The sequence below is a fragment of the Nyctibius grandis genome, chromosome 10, assembly GCF_013368605.1.
Source record: "Nyctibius grandis isolate bNycGra1 chromosome 10, bNycGra1.pri, whole genome shotgun sequence".
Lineage (NCBI taxonomy): Eukaryota > Metazoa > Chordata > Aves > Nyctibiiformes > Nyctibiidae > Nyctibius > Nyctibius grandis.
The window spans coordinates 20,274,823-20,293,625 of record NC_090667.1 but is presented as its reverse complement, the minus strand read 5'-3'; the positions used below and the strand labels follow the sequence as shown (position 1 = coordinate 20,293,625).

The following is an 18,803-nucleotide window of genomic DNA, read 5'->3' as shown; positions in this document are numbered from 1 at the left end:
ATATGATTTTAAAAGAACAAGCTACACAAAAAGAAGAAGAAATGACTGACTGATGAGTTTACTGCAAAGTACAGAACATACATGACTTAGGGAGACGTATGACTTTTGATATGGCATTCACATTCACTCAGGATTACATTCCGTATGTTCCGTATGTTTTCATAAAATGTTTATCTGGGAGAACCAAGTTAATATTTATATATTCTCAGATTCTCCTGTTCCTCAAAATGAATACATATAAGTAATTCAAGCTGCTGAACAGCAGTACTTGAGCACAGGTACTTAGACAGCAATCAACATATCCTTTGGAGTATGCAAAGAAAGTTTAATCGTTCCACAAACAGGATTTTCTCCTGGTCAAAGAGCAAGTAAATTGGACTGAGTCATAACATAGGCTTTGATCTCTTGATTCTGGAGTTGGTGCCTTAATTTTGAATCCATTTGTCTCCATTTGCTCTTATTGCAGAATAGGTTCTTATTTGTCTGTGCATTATTTTATACATTCAAGGAACTTAGGCGAAACATCTGGATTTTAGCAAAAAAATGCAAAGTTGGAAAATTATTTGATTTTTAACTACTCTGTACAAACACTAAAAAAAAAATCTGTGAAAAGATCAATAAACTGGGGCATTACACGCAACTCTCTATAGCCTGGGTTAACATTTGAATACACGCTAATGAATGAACAATCTCCTTTGGTTCTCTTTGTATGTAGTTTTCAGGTACACTACCAACTTTGAGGTCAGACAAGGCCTCATCCTACCACCTTTCTCTTGGTCCTGAGAAAGCGAAGTAATAATCACCTCGTCCCACCTCACCAATCTATGATGAATAGTGCCCAGAAAAGGGTGGTCCTGTTTGAGAAGTAATATTTAAATTTGAAGGTGAATTACCTTGCAGGGACTCCGATTGCTTCTGGATTCAACAAAATTTATTCTGAGTATTCTAGTTTGATTTGGGCTGGCAACTGCTCTGTCTTTAAGCTTTCTGCAGTCTACTCACCCTTAGATATTCGTTGTTCTTCCCAAAACTCTAAAAACCTTTTTTCTAGAAAAAGTTCTTAACTTCTAAAAATGTCATCTTTGTAGAGATGCCTGCAGTAGGAAAGGGAGTGGATGGTGGGTTCCAGCTGTGCTCTGTCCTCTTTTCTTCTGCCTTCACATTTCTATATTTGAGTAATCACATCCACAAATACCATTCAACAATCATTTATATAATCTGCAGCTCTCCTCCAGATCAGTTTCCTTTTGATTAAACAAGAACCTCAGTGAACAATAATAGAAACATGTTACTTAAAGGGAAACTAATGTGGGTTTACAGATTTAGCTGTATTCTGTTCACTGCCTGTGTGAAAACTCTTATCTGTGATACCTGCAAGACAGTCTATCCTTAAAATTCTTCAGTCATGACAGTTTTTCCAGTCTTAACCAGAACCAGAATTATTGAAGTGGGATTCCTTCATTAGTATGATCTTAGATCCAATATTTTCTCATAGAGATGAAGTGTCAAGGGATATATTCTTCATACAGACAACATATTTTGAAAGAGACAAGGTATATTAAATGGGAAATTAACAAAGGGGGAATGCCTTCATATATTTATTTTAAAATATCACTCTGTACGCATTTGCATTATTCTATGTAGTTATCTGTTAGAATATTTTGAAGAATGAGATTAAATTCAAATCCTTGGATGAGTAATATCTTCTCATATTTGTCTAGAACTTTAATTTTATTGAATAGCAAGAGTGATGAAAGTGTTTTCCATAATAATAACGGTGACAAGGGCCTTATGATGAACTACAATTAACTCAGTGATTCATCAGTTAGCAGCAAAAATTTCAATGCATCCTGACATTTACAGCATTTGGTTGTGATTAACAGTCTTTGAAATGTCACAGAATTTTATTTAATTGGCTATGAATTTTTAAAGGTAATCACTGCAAAGACCACATTTGTCACCAAAAGAGATAATTGCAGTTGTCACATGACATAGTAGGTGCCTAAGTACTGTACCAAGCACTATATTCTTACACCGTATAATGAACACTGCATAAATTGATGATTGGAAAGAATTTCAAAGAGGATTTTTAAACATGCTTTTCCAAGACATCAGTATCAACCATCTTCAAGTCTTAACAACCTAGACAAATACTGAAAGGTAATTGCAAGGCAAAATTAACTGAGTTTAATTAGTGTAACTCATGAACCATCCTAATATCCAACCACAACCTTAATAGACTATTTGTGTAAAACAAAGCTTTTTTTCCTTTTGTTTTTTTTTTTCCCCCTCCTTTTTTTCTCCTTGCCTCCCCCCCCTTCTTTTTTTTTAATGTAGATGAGACATCCTTAGCTAACCGTAATTCACAAGAATAGATTTCTAGCACATAAAGGTCACATCCTGTAGAATGGAAAATGGTTAGCTGCACTCTTTCAAGGAGAGATCAAGTAGCTTTTGCTCTGGCCTAGGCTGCTTAGTAGAAGCACCCAGAGACTTTGCCAACATGCCTGTATATAATGGAAAAGACTTTTATGCTGTCAATTCTACAAGTATATATGCAAGAAGGCTTGAAGCTATTATACTCCCTTTTACAGTTTAAATAGAAACAATCATTACACCACCTTGAATAGATCTGAACATACATGTATCATGATCCATCATCACCTTACATATCAAGACTCTCACTCATCATAGGTACAAGTCAGTCAGTACAGGGATGTCAGTTCCCTTTATTCTCAAAACTATCACTTTATCTAATCAAATTTTTATACCACACTCATCATTATAACTTCAGTTACCTCACAGACTGTAAAACCAAAAAAAGTCTCATCTCAGGTATTCTTGATCACTGTACTGTTCTTTTCCAGTTTACACAGACTTGGAAGACTAGTATGGAACACCTCTTGCATTAAGGCTGGATGCTACTTACCGTTATGTATCTGTTTCCTAAGACTATATTCAGTGCCCATAATGGGATTCTTAATAAACCCTCTACAAGCAACATGTTCCTTACTTCATGCAGCTTTTCCCATTGTCATTTTTAGCATGCACCATAGGAAGGAATTAGTTCCACACTGTCTGGGTGAACACGTGGGCAGTGGGTGGAGGAAGATCCTCATCTTTTCATTTTAGGATTTTATGCCCAGAAAAGAACTGATCAATACTGTGCTTCAAGATGAATACAAAGGAACTGGAACCATTAGTTAATTTATGATCCTACAGTGTAAAGGCAGGCACCCTTGTCAAGTCAAACCCTTTGTAGAATATTTTGTTTTGAGGTCTCATTTGCAAGGAACATCCTTCAATCAAAAGACAGTTTGCTACTTATTTTAGATGTTATTTTCTCTTTCCAGAAGACTAACATTTTAAATTTTTTCCCCAAAAGAAATGACTGTACTTAAGGAAAGACTTTAAAACATTTTCATGAATATAAGCTCAGGTGAAAAAAGGGAAAACAAGAAGGAGGCGGAAAAGGACCAGAGGAAAAAAAGAAATAAAAAAGGAAAAAACTGAATTTGTTTGTTGTATTTGTGATTGAAATATTTCTTTCCAAAGCAACCCTGGTAAATGTGAGTGACAATAATACAGTTTCTAAAAACATCAGTTGGCATCGCTCAATCTTTATTCTATCATCTGTTTATTCATGAGTTGTGACTCATTTGTCTGTATTCTTAAAATCCAATTGAGGTTAGTTAGGATGCATATTAATTCTAAAGGTACATGATTTTTAAGACATGGGATCTACTAAGGCTAGATAAGCTGAAAAATAGATGGGCTGGGAAATATTAGGCAAAAAGATAAACAAAACTGTTTTCATGACATGAAGAAAACCCATCAGAATATGGCTAAATTGCATCTTTATTAAAAGTAAAAATGTACTATAAAAATGTTTTTCCAGCTTCCTTTACTAAACCTTAATAAGCTTAGTTGTAATATAGTGAGTTTTACAGAATGTAATTTGTGAGACTGGAATTTAGTTCCTGTAACTTTTACACTGAAAGAAATGTATCTCAGTTTAAATAAGAGACACTGCCGTTTTTAAAATGGTGCCTCTATTCAGAACCATATTTTAACTAGAGAGGAAGGGTGAATTGATTTCTAATTCATGTATCCCAGTCAACACTCCAAGGCATTGTTCAAACTGAGAATGATAAAGCAAACTAGTTCTGTATCTGAACTATCAAACAGCAAGACAGGGGGTCTAAACCGTCAGCCCTAAACTTGAGCTCTTCTGTAATACACACCTACAGATGACACTAATAGCAGTTATTTGGAGCCCATAAACATAGAGTTTATATATTTTTTGGAAAAAGGCTATCAGGGAAGGATGTCAGGAGGCCAGTTTGGCTCACTGAGAAGAGATACCCTGAATATGTTACAGAGGATGAACAAGCATTGGTTTGTTTGTTCTTGAAAACTTGCCTCTAAACGTTGTAAATTTCTTTTTATCTTTAAAGGTGATATATATACACACACACATAAATATATATATATTTACTTTTCTGGATATGAAGTGCGATTGTGTTTCAAGGACAAGCTGTTCTTAGAAAGAAACACATAGTGGACTGACTTGGGAGTATCCATCACTAACATTAACATTATACAATATTAACTACCACTAGCTGGACCGCCACCATGATAACTATCAGAAGAGATTGATTTCTATCTGTAGACAAACTAGAATGCCTAAATACACAAGGAACTACATTCTCATCATAACATCATCAGGCATTTAGTAGAAGAAACTGATCATCTAAAAAACATAGTCCACACATTTCAACTTAATAATCTGGGCATTAAATCACTATCTTGCATTTGGATTGCATTGCAATCTCCATTTTCTGTTGCTTTGGAAAAGCTTAAGAGCCTTTAAGTAATCTTGTTTGAAAATCTCAAAGCAACAGAAGATTTTGCATAATCTATTTTAAAGATTACTTAACGATTAAAAGCCCACATGATTTTAATTCACCTAAAAAAAAAAAATCTTCTGCCACACATAGAGCTTCTAAATCAGCATCAACTCACCTCTTAATTGATTTAAACTATTAAAAAGAATACACGCATAATCTTTAAATATATTTTTTTTTTAATACAGTGAAAGCTTTTCTGGAAAAACCAAAGCATTTTCAATCATATCTTAAGCTGCTAATATTAACTTCAAAAGAAAGCTATAGGGAATGTTTCAATAGGCTGATGATGGTTACTTGTAACATCCAACCAGTTAGCAGGAGTTGGTCCAGCTGGAAGGTGTTTAGTCACTCCTGCTGACTCACTAATGCAGTTCAAAAGTACCAACAAGGTGCAAAGAACAAGGGTTTGGCCTCCTATTAAAAAGAGTAAGCTCTGGGCAAGCTGGAGCATGCTGAAAGAACCCACAGAAAGAGAAATTTTCATTTTCTTGCCTTAGAAAATGCTAGGTGGGGATTACATGTAGCATCATTTTGAAATAACTTTACAGCTAATATTCCAAGTCTTAGAATGGGAATGTTCTGGGATAAGAGTTTAAGTTTTCTTTAGGACTCAATGATCACTGATTGCTAGTATTTCACCTTGAGGCTCTTGGCATTTGGACACAGAATCACAGAATCAATCAGGTTGGAAGAGACCTCTGGGATCATCGAGTCCAACCATTGCCCTGACACCACCATGTCAACTAGACTAGACACAAATGAGTGTTTGGGGTTTTTTTAATCTGCTCAGGCCTTTGAAGTATTTGGTGTTTCAGCCCTTCACAATGGCATTTGCTACATATATCTTTCTTAATGAACTTCGCTGTAGCTTTGTGATATAGCAGTTTGCAATTTTACAAGTGGTCATTAGTTTAGAGATCTTGGAGAAGAAATGTGCTTGTAATTAGTTATTAAAAAAAATATGTCATGTCAGAAGTCAAACCACTGAACAATCATTTCACAACTCTAGTAACACTGTGTATTCTCAAGGTGTTTATGAATATACAAATTCCTGTCATTCGTAAAATGTTAGCCCTTCCGAAGAAAAAAAAAATCTAAACTGAAATTTGCATGTTATGCTAGTATTTTTTAACACCTAGAGCAGATACTGAAATAAACCTAATTTAATGTACACATGTATGCGTAGGTATATACTGTATATATAGACAAAAAATACATTAATATAAAACATAGATATAAAAATGTAAATTTGTTTATATCTTTTACCACATAAAGATTATATAGAATTCTTGTTCTCTACATAATATTTACTATCACCACATTTTTGAGTGAGTTCTAATTTATTATCTTAAAATTGCCATTAATTGCTAAATAGAAAGGTGTCAGCAGCGTAAATCTGAAAAGCATTAACTTACTTCATTGAGCATGTTGAAAGCTTCATTTAAAGCAATGTCCAGCATTCCAATTCCTTTTGCAAAAAGTTTGTCAAGGTGTTCCCTGAAATGCTGAAACATGAACAAGAAGGTTTTATTTGTCAGTATATTGTTACAACATACATGTTGATATCAAAGACTAAGGATGTCTGAATTCTTCTTTAGATGTACTTCTTAAGCTTAAGTGACTGCATACACTAATTCATAAACCAAAGTAATTCCTGGTTAATCCTTTTGACTCTTGAAGTCACACGAAACTGAGGATGTGTTAGAACAATAATAATGTGAAGGTATCACAAGATATGTTTTTGGCTAGTTATTCAATCAAATAGTTTTCCTTTTTTTTTTTTTCTTTGGGTTTCTATTTAGGGATATCCATATCTTCTTTTCACTTCATATAGTAATTTTGATATTATTTCTAACTATTCAGCTTCTAGGTTTTCAGTATCTGATACTTAATAAAAATAATTCTTTCTGAAATTTAGTTTTGAGATTCTATTTTTTGTTACGATCCCTCCCCTAAAAGATGGCAGACCCTAATCATTAGGCCATTGCAGTTTAAATGCAGTTTATCAATGTCCATATAATATTTAGATTGATAAAAAATACTCTACACAAGAAAGACAGGGCTAACCACTTGCTAGCTATATGTGACTATCTTCAGTATTATGTTGTGTAGTTAATGCTTAAACCCAATTTTTGCAGTTTTTAATGGCTCATCAGTTATGCACTGCCATACTTGCTGGCCGTGAACATGGATAAAATTTTATAACAATATATCATTAAAAACAGTATCATGAACATGCTACCATAAAGGGACAATGTATGCAACGTCACCAGACAAGTACTTCACTCCCCTGATTTTCTATGACGGAAACTTTTTTTAATTTATTTCATAAAATAAAAATATATTACAGCAGTATATTGGAAGGCAGATAACTCCCTATTTAATTATTAAATTTCATAAGTTGAAAAAGGAAAATTTATATCCTAGCCTCTAGGCAATTCTGAAAACACAAAAAAAGGGCTGCTTTTTCAAAACAATTATTTCATAGTGACCTAGTAAATGTGGTTCATCGCAGCTCAATACTTTGAACAGCCAAAAGGCGCAGTCTTGTTCATCTAAATAAGCAGGGATGGAGTAAACGCCCATACAGCTACACTGCAAAATGTTTGGGTTATTTTCCCCAACTTAAACATAGCTAACTTAAGTAAATACTAGGCAGTATCTCCATAGTACTAGTAATTACTGTTTAAAATACATTTTAAAGTACAATAATTAATTTGTAAGAAGAAAATGAAGACACGTGGTGGGAAATAGCAGGGGAGGCAATGCTATCATGAAGTATTATTTCAGTCTCCTCAACTGTATAAAAAAGTTACCTCAATAGGTTAGCAAGAGGGAAAATTTTATCAGTCCATTGGTCTCAAAGCATTATTATAGGCAAGAAAACCAAATCAAACTAATTACCTTTGTAGAAGAATTAAAACACTACTGTCTCTTGAATTGTGCCTTTCATATTTTTTACAAGTTATAATGAAAATAAGAATGAATACAAAATACCCAAATATTCAATAAATGCATCCAAATGCAACCTCATGTTATTCTGTATCCAACTTGTCATTTCAAAGTATCTCTGTAATTTAGATCCAAATTGATCAAAAGTCACATCAGCATATTCTTGACTTCAACCAACATGGCCTGAAAATTGAAAGCAGCAATGCAAAAATGGCAGTTCCCCAGACAGTGGCTACTTCAAGTGTCAGCAGCACAACGCAGAGTGTTTTCCATAGCTATTTCAAAACACAATAACTGACCAACAGTCAGAGTCAGAGGCTACTGACTTCAGTACTCAGGGTGACTTTAATAGGTATAGCCATCAGTCTATAGACAAAAGGATTAACTGTAACAGGGCTGTTACAGTCATTAAAGCATTCCAGAAACTCAGAAAATACACTGTCATGAAATATGTGAAGCTCATGCAAATTTAAAATTGTTTGTTAGAATTCTTCAAAAACTAAAATATATCATGTTTATAATATTCTCCAGGAAACATCTTAGCAAAACCAGTTTTACATATAGCTGATATTTTTAAACAGAAAGTGGTGTTAACAGTTAAAAAATATGGAAAACAAGCAGTTTGCTAGTGTTTCATCAATTTCAAAACCAATTTCATAACATCAAAGTTATGTGTTGACCAGACGTTTTCAAGCTGCTGAAGCAGGCCTAAGCACACAGTCCGTGTCTCCCAGACACATGGGACTGAGGTTAGTTTACAGTTGCCACAGATGCTTCCCTACTAACACAGGGACTCACCCCAAAGCAGAGTTCTCTGAAAATCGATAAAGCCAAATTTTTCTATTGGAAATAAGTTTCTAATCTTACCTTTTCATAAATCAGATATGTTAAAATAAATATGTATTACAAATCATATTTCTCTTTGGAATACATTACTGCTTCATAATTAAACTAGGATTTTCTTGGTATTAAAAAGCAATCGTTTATAAAATCTCAGAACATTTCAGAGGCAAGTACTGTGGAATGTTTATTACAATGCACATACATTACCAAGCATGAACATACAGCATAAACACATTACCAAAAATTGCTAGTAAATGGTATAATCTCTAGTGTATAATTCAGTTCACGTGAACTGTCAGGAGAACAAATATTTTCTCTTGCTATAGCTCTCTCTCTCTCTCCCCTCCTCTCTCCAGGTTCTGAAAAATACAGTTGATTTATGAAGAAATATAATAGTGATATTTGTTTGATACAAAATGGTAAAAATGTTAAAAAAAAAAAAATCTATTTCATGCACTATGAATTTTAACAAACCAATGTTTTCTGTCTCCAGGCTTCAGAGTGAACAGATGCTACAGGGTGATTCTGCAAAAGGATTAAGTAACTAAAACGCATGTGTGGTTTGGTCTTTGTTTCTCTGAAGGGGCTTTATGGGGTATTTTGATTTGTCTTTAAACTAACTCCATTCTCTGTCTTGTCTTTGTTTTTTTGAGAACTTCAGCACTTTGTATGTCCACTTGAAAAAATCACACAACAACATGCAAATTAACATTTCTTTGTTCCCCTTTTTATCGTACCAGATGCCCTGAATGTGTGGCATTAATTGGATCCATGCCAAGAGAAATTATGTTTAATTTTATAGGCAGCACAAAGAATAGCTTCCTCAGATTGTTCACTCTACAACTAGCTGAGGTACTTTATTATTAAACAATAAAACGTACTGTTGCACTTTCATAGAGACTGTTTTTTTAACCCTCTTAAAGAGTGGTACCTTATTCTGACTTCAAAGGACATACTATTGACACAACTATTATCTGTCATGCTGTTGTTTTAAGGAAAATTTGTAAGAAAAAAATCCAAATCTCCAAACACTCATTTTTTCCTATTACACATGTCCAGCCAGTACAGCAGTGCCCTGCCAGTGATGCTATAGTGCCCCCTTGTTACTGGAAAAGGCATTTGTAAAAGCATTGTATTTGTGTATGAGAAAACCAAAGTTTCAAACTAGTACACCTCTCAAAATTTCTCTACAACTTGCCCACACATCTCCAACTGCCACTCATTAATTTCATCCCTTACAAAAGCACTACAAAACAGAAAAGTATATTTCAACCCTACTACTAGTGAAAAAATGTCAGGGCAGGACATTAACCACTGAAACATCAATTTAAAGGAAAAGAATATGCCATTTTTGAATGAGGTAACAAACACCTCAATTGCACTTTCAATAACTTTCAGAAATCAAACAGATCCAGAAAGCAGGAGTCCCCTGCTCTTAAGTCAAAAAGCATCTTTTAACCTTTACATCTTAAATAGCTCTTTTTAGTAATAAACTGCACAAGAAATAACACCAGTTCATCTCAGCTTCTCTTTACTGTTTTATTGGAGCACTTGTAGATCAATATCCGAATTTCCTAGAGTTTGAATTGGGTATCTGTCCAACTGTGTGCACAAACATTTGCATGCAACTGCATGCCTAACTTCCATGTGCAATTACCAGACTGGGCAATATCTAATTGTGGACTCAAATACCTAATTGACATGCATAATCTTGGTAATTATGAATGCAAATTAAGCACACAATTATGACAATCAGACTCTGATGCCTGATTACCAAATTATAGGGCCAAACCTCAACAGGAGAAGTTGTGTCTTATTACAGTCAGGAAGCATAGATGTGTTCAGCTGTGGAGGTATCTATGACCCATTTAGAAGTGGCTGAAAAACATGAGCTGAAGAGAGCGAGGATACAAACCCACTTGTGCATGTCAGCCAGGACAAGGTCTTTGCATATATCTACCAGGGTTCAAATCAGAACATCAGCAATGCATACACTTGGTCTTGTACCCTCAAATGCTGCTGATTTTGTCTGTTTATAAACACTATCCACTGTCAAAACCAGAAAGTGCCAGTGATCCTAACATCTGATAATAATCCAGGTATGCAAATCAAAAAAGTTCCCTCCTTTTCTTTTTAAACTGTGTAAAGTTTGGTAGGACCCTCTAAGTCAGAAACAAACCAACAAATATCCAGGAATCAGGAATGGGTGCTTGTCCTAGGTATAGTTACAAATATGCCTATTTGAAGAACAATGGGGTATACTCAATGGGGTAAACTGACACTGTTTTTTCCAAAGATGAAAAATAATATTCACACGCCTATTTCTGCTTAAAAATCAGGTGGCCCAACTTGACTTGGACTATTTCAGAACTTAAATGAGGATGAACATAGAAAGATTTTTAATGGTCTTCATATTCTATGCTTCGTGGCACAGTTATACAGAATATTAAAATCACACCACTGTTGCATATGGCTTTGGCATAACTGAACAAGAGGATAAATTTATAACCATTTATCATAATTGAACTTGGGGTTTCTCTTATAATGAAATTATTGAAAGTGGTTTTTGGTACACCCAGGTGAATTCACCTTTTCTAGCCTCACATCTTAATCAACAGTTGTAGGGATTTTGGACCATACTTAGTCAGATGATTACATTAAATTTTCAGACTTCAAGGATTAGGGTAAAATTGTCTGGCAAAAATATGATAGGAAGTCATATTTCTGTTACTTCTTTTTTCAGTTTCCCATTTTTGATTTATTAGGGTTTAATGGTTAATAAATCTAAATCGTTCAAGTTAAGTAATCTATTTCAACAAATCTGTGCTTGGGAGATGACATGTATGATTTTGCAAAGATTTAGAGCACTTTTTCATGATTTGGAACAAAGAAGAATTTAGAGAGGTAGAGGGGGCTATCTGAATACAGGTGAGAATCTGATGTTCCTTTCCTAATTTCAGGTCACTGCAGGCAATTTAAAAACTCTTCTGAGATGAAGGCCAGAAAACTGTGAAAACTGAATTTTTCCTTCATGGCAGAAGCTCTCAACTTTGTAGCCAAAATGACACAGTGGTTTATCTAGCAGAAGAATAATTTATTGATTTGGAGGCAATTCTGAAGAAATTCTGAGGTGCCTCTTTTCATTGGTCTCTTATCTTACAGGCTGTTCTAATGGCTTCACAAGGTTTACTCTCTGAGATTATAAAAGCTGACTGGTATCTATAAATCACAAGACAACAAATTTTTACATTCTGGAAGTGCATAGAACCTTGTCACACTTAACAAACGAGAGAGAGTCCCGCGTCTGTGCAAGAGTCAGGGAAAATTTTTGGCCTCCATTACAATAATATGATGATACTCCATAAACTTTGAGGTTTTACCCTTTTTAAACAAGAAAAAGAAAGGAGAGAAAAAAAGTACAGCCATCTTCATTCGACATCTGAGGAAACAAACACATCTGAAAGCAAGTAATGATACAGTAAGGCAGAGAACTGAGTTCCAATTCTCAAATGCCAGGTAAGTGCTGTAACAACCATGCCATCTCAGACACACAAAAAAGAGCAGACAAGTTGTCAGCTAACGTAATCTTTGATGTCTGGCATTCATGTTTTGGTACAGCTTCTTTTTACCATAGCACGTATTTGCAGAATTTCACTGATGGATTTTTCCCTCGCATCATGACAGAGCTAGTCACAATAGTGGTGTGCTTGGCTCAAGTTTTAATTGGCACACATTGTACAAGACTTCACAGGCTATTTTAATGCATCTTAACATAAGGACACCACCTAAAGCCTCACAAATAGAGATACATCACCCAAAAAGTTCAGTTTGCTATGGCTTATAGCAGATCCTTTCTCTGGAAGACCTGAAAACCTGTTTTCCTTTATATTATATTTCTCTACCACTGACAACATGGAATTACACTGGTAGCAAGTTTACTGTTGTAAACTTCTGACCAAATCAAGTCCCCATCTCTTATCTTCCTACTTACCTAGCTAAACCAGCCTCTCTTTTTTTGGTTTGTTTTTTTTTTTTTTTTGGGGGGGGGGGGTGTCCTATTTTAGGGCTTCTGAATTAGTTGAGTTATGCCCAACTTCCCATTTATAGTTTTCAGCATTTTTATTACAACCAACAAAGTTTTGATTTCCTTCTTGTCAAGGCAATATGCTACACAGTAGTCCCAGTACCCTGTACAGATACAATTTATTATAGCTTACTTGTGATTACCAAAAATAAGGTACCATTTATGATGAGTAGGAATACTCAAATTAGATGGGGTTACAGCACCATAGATTCAAGTCTAAGCATACATGAATAAAGCATCTTCCACTGATTTCAAAGACGGAAGTAACAGTTCACACCTGATACATGCAGCAGAGTTTATACAGTTACACTGGAAAACTGATATTTGCTATTAATTGTCTGATGAGGGTGAACTTTCTACAGAAAAGCATTGTTAATGGGTTCAACATTCCTCCAGATTTCTCTGTCAGTTTTAGTGCAAGACTCTGCTATTTCTAGTATTAGTTCCCATACTCATCCATGCATGCTGTAATTCCAAATGTTCCTGAGACATACTTGGCAAAGATTTATCAGATTTGTGAAGATGAACTGCATCAGCACATAAAGCAGTAAAAAACAAAAAACAACCACCAATCAGGAGGCATATGTGTGAGGTGGGAGAGTGATGTTTACTGATGTGTCACAGGGAAGTTTACCCACATGTGCTAACAGTTGATAAATGTGCACTCACATGTGCAAAATGTATTTAAGCATCATCCCATTTAAAATCCATTGCCAGAGCAATTACAGGTTAGCTTGCTGATGATGATTATCCAACCACTTGTGTTCCCTAGCACATTGTGTTGGTAGACTGGATTTTTTTCAGGAAAACAATGCTGAACAAAGAGCTCAAGATTCAATATACACAGATTAAAAACAAATTCTTGTTAAGTAAATTGGTTGCCTGGGGCTGCAATAGAGAAGTTCAGACTAAATTTCAGTAGTCTGGGGCTAGCTGAAAGTTTTAGGGGTCTATAATGGCTAGCCACTTTTTAAAAAAGTGGATTTCAGTGAGACTTTACGGTTTTGTTTTTGTAACAGCTAAGCAAAGCAGCCAACAATCTTTTTTTGAGATCTGACAGAGATGGATAGATAAATATACACCTAAGTAATTTGCTTAAATAAAATTCAATATGCAAAATTTGTATTTACCAGCCTCTTATTGGCAATTTCACTTAGCTTCATTGCTGAATCAGTCTCCTGGTTATTTAATTTCTGGTAATTGCATACAAAAATAAAAGGTCATTGGAAGTTATACACTACATCTGTATTTTTGTCATTCTCATTTACACAGGGGTAGGTTCTTGATTTAGTTTGGAGTAACTGTGCCTATCTGTGCATCTAGAAGATGATATATTTCATCTGGAAACATTTACAGAGAAATGTCCTCAACCTATATATAGTACATTAAAACAACATATAAGAGAGGAATGCATATTGTAATATTGTTACTTTAAATCTGGAGTTACATTAAATCAGATTGTCATCAGATTCCTTTGGGGTAGGTAAATTGTAACATGGAGTTTCTCAAAGATGAAAACCTCTTGGCCCAAGTAAACTAGTATTAAAATAGGCAGTTCCACATGTTTGTAATTTGTGGAGAAAGTGCAGACAGTGACAGAATAGTGTCTGAACTATTTCCCACTCTTTTTTAAATTTGTGTATAGCAAATTGATACACTTCAAGGTAGCAGCTGTTTAATGCTAATGCCAAATTATAAAGTAGTCTGGTAAAATTCAAATATATGTTACGTATTTTATATTACTAAACCACATTTAGGATCACAGATTAATTTCAACCTCATTTGTGCTACCCAATGTAATTATAGCTTTAATCTTTGTGATAAATGAAACTTGAAGCAAGTTTTGCAAATTAGGGATAGCTTACAACATTCTGAGAATATGTCCACATATCTAAACTGAACCTTCAATACAGGTAGGTGCCAACACAAAAATTTTATAACAAATGCTAGGCTATGAAAAATATTAGAAATAAGCAGATGCAACTTGATGCCTGCCATATCACCTGAAATTACAATTATTCTTAAAACAAATTACTATATTCTCCTATTGTAAAAATAAAAGCAGAAACACTGTATGTTGGAAGAAATCTAGTACTGGCATGCCTGCTTTTTATATTAGTAAAACTGGTGGCATATATGTTAGCAGCACTCACATCTCTCTGTCCTGTTTGAAGTTGTAAAGCTACACATAACATATGCTTTTACAGAACCAACAATTTTGCAGGAAAAAAAAACCAAACAACTTGATCAAAACCTGTGGAAATTTCTAAACATTATACTAGCATCTCTTGTAGGTTGTTGCTAGCAGGAAAAAAAAGTTCAATGAAGATTTACAACTCAAGACTGCACTACTTTGCTGTTCTTGAAGCTGGTAGGGAGCAGGTTTAGATGCTTAGAATAATCACTTCTTTCAATGCATCCTCACTCTTTCTTGAAGAGAAGCATGATACTTGTATCAACTTGCTGGAGATACACGGCTGAAAACCTGTTTTCTCCAACCTTCATTCCCTTCCCATAACAAAAATGCATAAATATGTTAAATGTTTAAATACTTACATTAAACTTATTTGATGTCCTTTAAAAATCTACTGTAATGTAGACAGATCTTTATTTGTGCTTCAAGCAAGGAGTGATCTTCATCAAGTAACCCCTACAGGTATGATGAGGCTTGTTAAAAGAAACCCCAAAATTCCTGCCTTCACTATGCCAATCACTATGAAATCTGTACCAGTCTTCAACCCATGCATTTGGCTAAGTTGAAAGTTGCAATGGTAAAAGTACTCATGCTGTTTTCTTTTCTAACTGCTCTCTTCACTTAACAAAACAATGCAAGATCAAGAATCTTTGGCTAACTTGGGCTCCTATACCATATAAATTAACAAGTAAATCTAACTTGTCACGCTTTACTAAAATGACTGTGAGAAGAGAGATCTAAAATATTAACTACAGGGGTAGGGAAGTAATAATTTCGGTAAAGATGCAACTGGAATACAGATTGCACATTGTAGAGGAAAGAAATGCAGCTTCACCAATAAAAACTGGGTTGTCATTCAAAGAGAAATGCAACTTCCTTGCTCTGTATGCACTTTGTACAGATTTACTCTAGTGTCAGGCCCACGTTCCTACCTGAAAGATAAAGAGAGAGAAACGGCAAGGGGAGAAATGGGGGCTTTATAATATCTTTCCTGACACTTGGAACAGAAAACTGAGGCACATTACTCAGGGGAGAGTGAGACCACAGAGTGGATGTAAGAGGGTTACAATGCTTTAAATGCTTTTTCATACTTTAATAAGAGTGGATTTTTTTATTTTAGGTAAGTAGTTCCCACACTGTGGTCCAGAAAATAATAGTAAGTGATCTAGAGCCAATGTGTGGAACTAACACTGTGTTTACAATACTGTTTCCCTCCCAAAAAAAGAAGAGCTGTTGTGGATGGGGGTGGGGAGCAAGAGTCACACTGTTTCACTGAGAAATGTGTAAACCAGATAGCCCTTCACCCACCCCGCTCAAGACTAACTGGATTTTCTGAAAGTCTGGTTCTTTGGAAGCCTGTTGCACTCCCTGCGCATTATGGAGAAGAATTTCTGCAACCCATCCCTGAATGTGAGAGAGCATGTTCATTTGCTACCCATAATCCCACATTGAATATTCAGCACCAACACCATTAAGAAGCACTCATTTCCCAGGCTGCTATAAGCCCTAAGGCTGGAGCAGTTTCCTGTAGCCTACCAAAAAAAATCCTTATCCTCCATTCCCTGAAGATGCTCCCAGGTTTACCTAGACAGGCTGTGCATGGCGACAGAATAGGCTCTGGCTGTAGCCCAACTGCCTGAGGCAGCAGACTGATGTGGATGGCAAACCAAACTATTTTACTTATGCCTACATCTTGGAAAGCCAGGCTGGCTGCTCCTGCAGCTGTGCAAGAGGTCAAGATGAGCAGGGCAGCATCTGTGCTGGCAGAAGGGAACCCTCTCAGCAGAAGCAAACACCACACACAGCTCTCCCCCAAAAAAAGAGGACCTGATCTCTCAAGTCCAGCCCTGGCCCATCTGCCCCAAGTTAGTATAATTTAGCCCTATTTATTCTGCTGAGAAGCCAGTTTGCCCTTTAGCTCACTACAAATGAAGTGCAAGTGATAAGGATAGCCTAATCTTCCACATTTTCTTTTCTATTTCTTTGTTTTGTTAGAGATTAAAGAAAACTCAATTCAAAGAGATTCAGCATGTTTAAGTGACATCCTCAGAGTAGAAAGATTCCATTTGAAAACATCTGAGACTTATATAAAGACAGCAAAGCAGCTCTTCAATAAATACTTTCAAGACAAATGCAGACTGGGATACTGATCCTGTGAAAGCAGTTTTTATTTGGAGTTACTGAAACAGCTGCTTTCCTCATGAGATAAAAAGCTACAGTCAAACATCTCAAAGTAATTTCTTATCTCTGCTTCTAAGAACTATGTTTATTTGCTACATGTCATGTCAGATGAACACAGCAAGATGCATCTAGCAAGAACTCAGGTGTGTGCCAAAATGGTAGAAATTAAAGTTTACTCAGCATACATTAATAGCTTGGTAAAACTGGTTTTATGCATGCTTCCAGCAACAAATGCTGCATTAAGAAATACCTGTCCTTAGTAAAGTCAGGTGTATATATAGCAATACAAAAGAGTGGTAGAGTGAACTGTTAAAAATTCAGTCCCTGCAATCATCAGCAACATACATCTCCTCTTCCCACATAAGGGAAAACTACAGCAATATGAAATACCATTACAGCAATTTCTAATTGTTCTGTTTAAAGTTAGCATATGGGAATAGATATTTGTTACCTAAAGAAAAAACGTTTTAGCATATTTTACAATTCTTGTATTTATTTTGGAGCTCATAGAGCTTATACTGGTAGTTACAGATGTTATCATCCTTGCTTCCATTCACTTGAGGAGAATATTTGACATTAAAAGATAAAGAATAGAAATTTCTGGAAGGAATATATAGTTACATCTTCAGACCTATGCTGGACTTTCAAAAAATCAGGCATACGTATATGCATATAAACTGAAACTATAGCATGTATTTTAAAACATTGCCTGTCAATCACCTGCTCTACTTTGCCAATAGAGAAACTTAAGGTTATATGTTGATAATGGCTGTTTGAAAAAATACATATTACAGTTTGTCGTGATATTTTTCTTGTTTCTGTTTTATCATTTAAGAAACAAAGGAAAGAGCTGTTATTACCAGTGAACATGCAAAGGAGTATTTATCTTGCACAACTGTTTAAGAAAGTGTAATTTCATCTACTTTTGTCTGATATTACAATGAACACTTGGCAATTACACAGAAAACACTACAGGAGAAGCCTTGTGTATGTGTCAGACTCACAGAAATGAAAGTAACAGCCCAAATGATTGAATTCTTATGATGAGTTCCAAAACACAGCTAAATACTCCGATAGCTCTTGACCGGTGATGGAATGTGCATAGTAACATTTTAAGACATCTTTTTTTCTATGGACCTGACCAAAAGACTATGAATTCAAGAGAAACTTTCCCAGGAAATACAGTGAGTTTTTGATGAGGCCCGAAGGTAATTTTGCTGTGTCGGTATATTTGAATCACACAGTAACAGATCTTACAACAACATCAGACAATTCAGAAAGCTGTTTGTAACTGAATTCCAGAGCATGATAACTGAATTACTCATTTAGGATAAAGTGGTTGTCCATCTCCTTGACAATCTTTACTTTATACTCTGAGCTATGCTCAGGACAATGTCACTTTTGCCCCCTCCAGTGTTTAGGCAAATAAATTGTTAACTTCATTACACAAATCAGAAAAATAATAAGAACATATACATTCACAGAAGTTAAGAAACAAATTAAGATTGACAAAGTCATAGTATATAAATATACATGGAATTCTTACATGCCACCTATCTCAAGTTTATTCTCTAGTTCTGGCCTTTCAAGGAAAGAACAATAACTAGCTCACTAATATGAATAACTGGAAAAAAGGTCA

At 35.2% G+C, this 18,803-nt stretch overlaps 1 protein-coding gene across 1 annotated transcript in view; it reads right to left on the bottom strand.

The window, feature by feature from the left end:
• Nucleotides 1–18,803, bottom strand: part of CACNA2D3 (calcium voltage-gated channel auxiliary subunit alpha2delta 3) — a 460,953-nt gene that overhangs the window by 226,852 nt on the left and 215,298 nt on the right. The window contains exon 10 of the mRNA XM_068408846.1: nucleotides 6,326–6,415. Within this exon, the coding sequence (XP_068264947.1) occupies nucleotides 6,326–6,415 (90 nt within the window). The remainder of the gene's footprint in view (nucleotides 1–6,325; nucleotides 6,416–18,803) is intronic.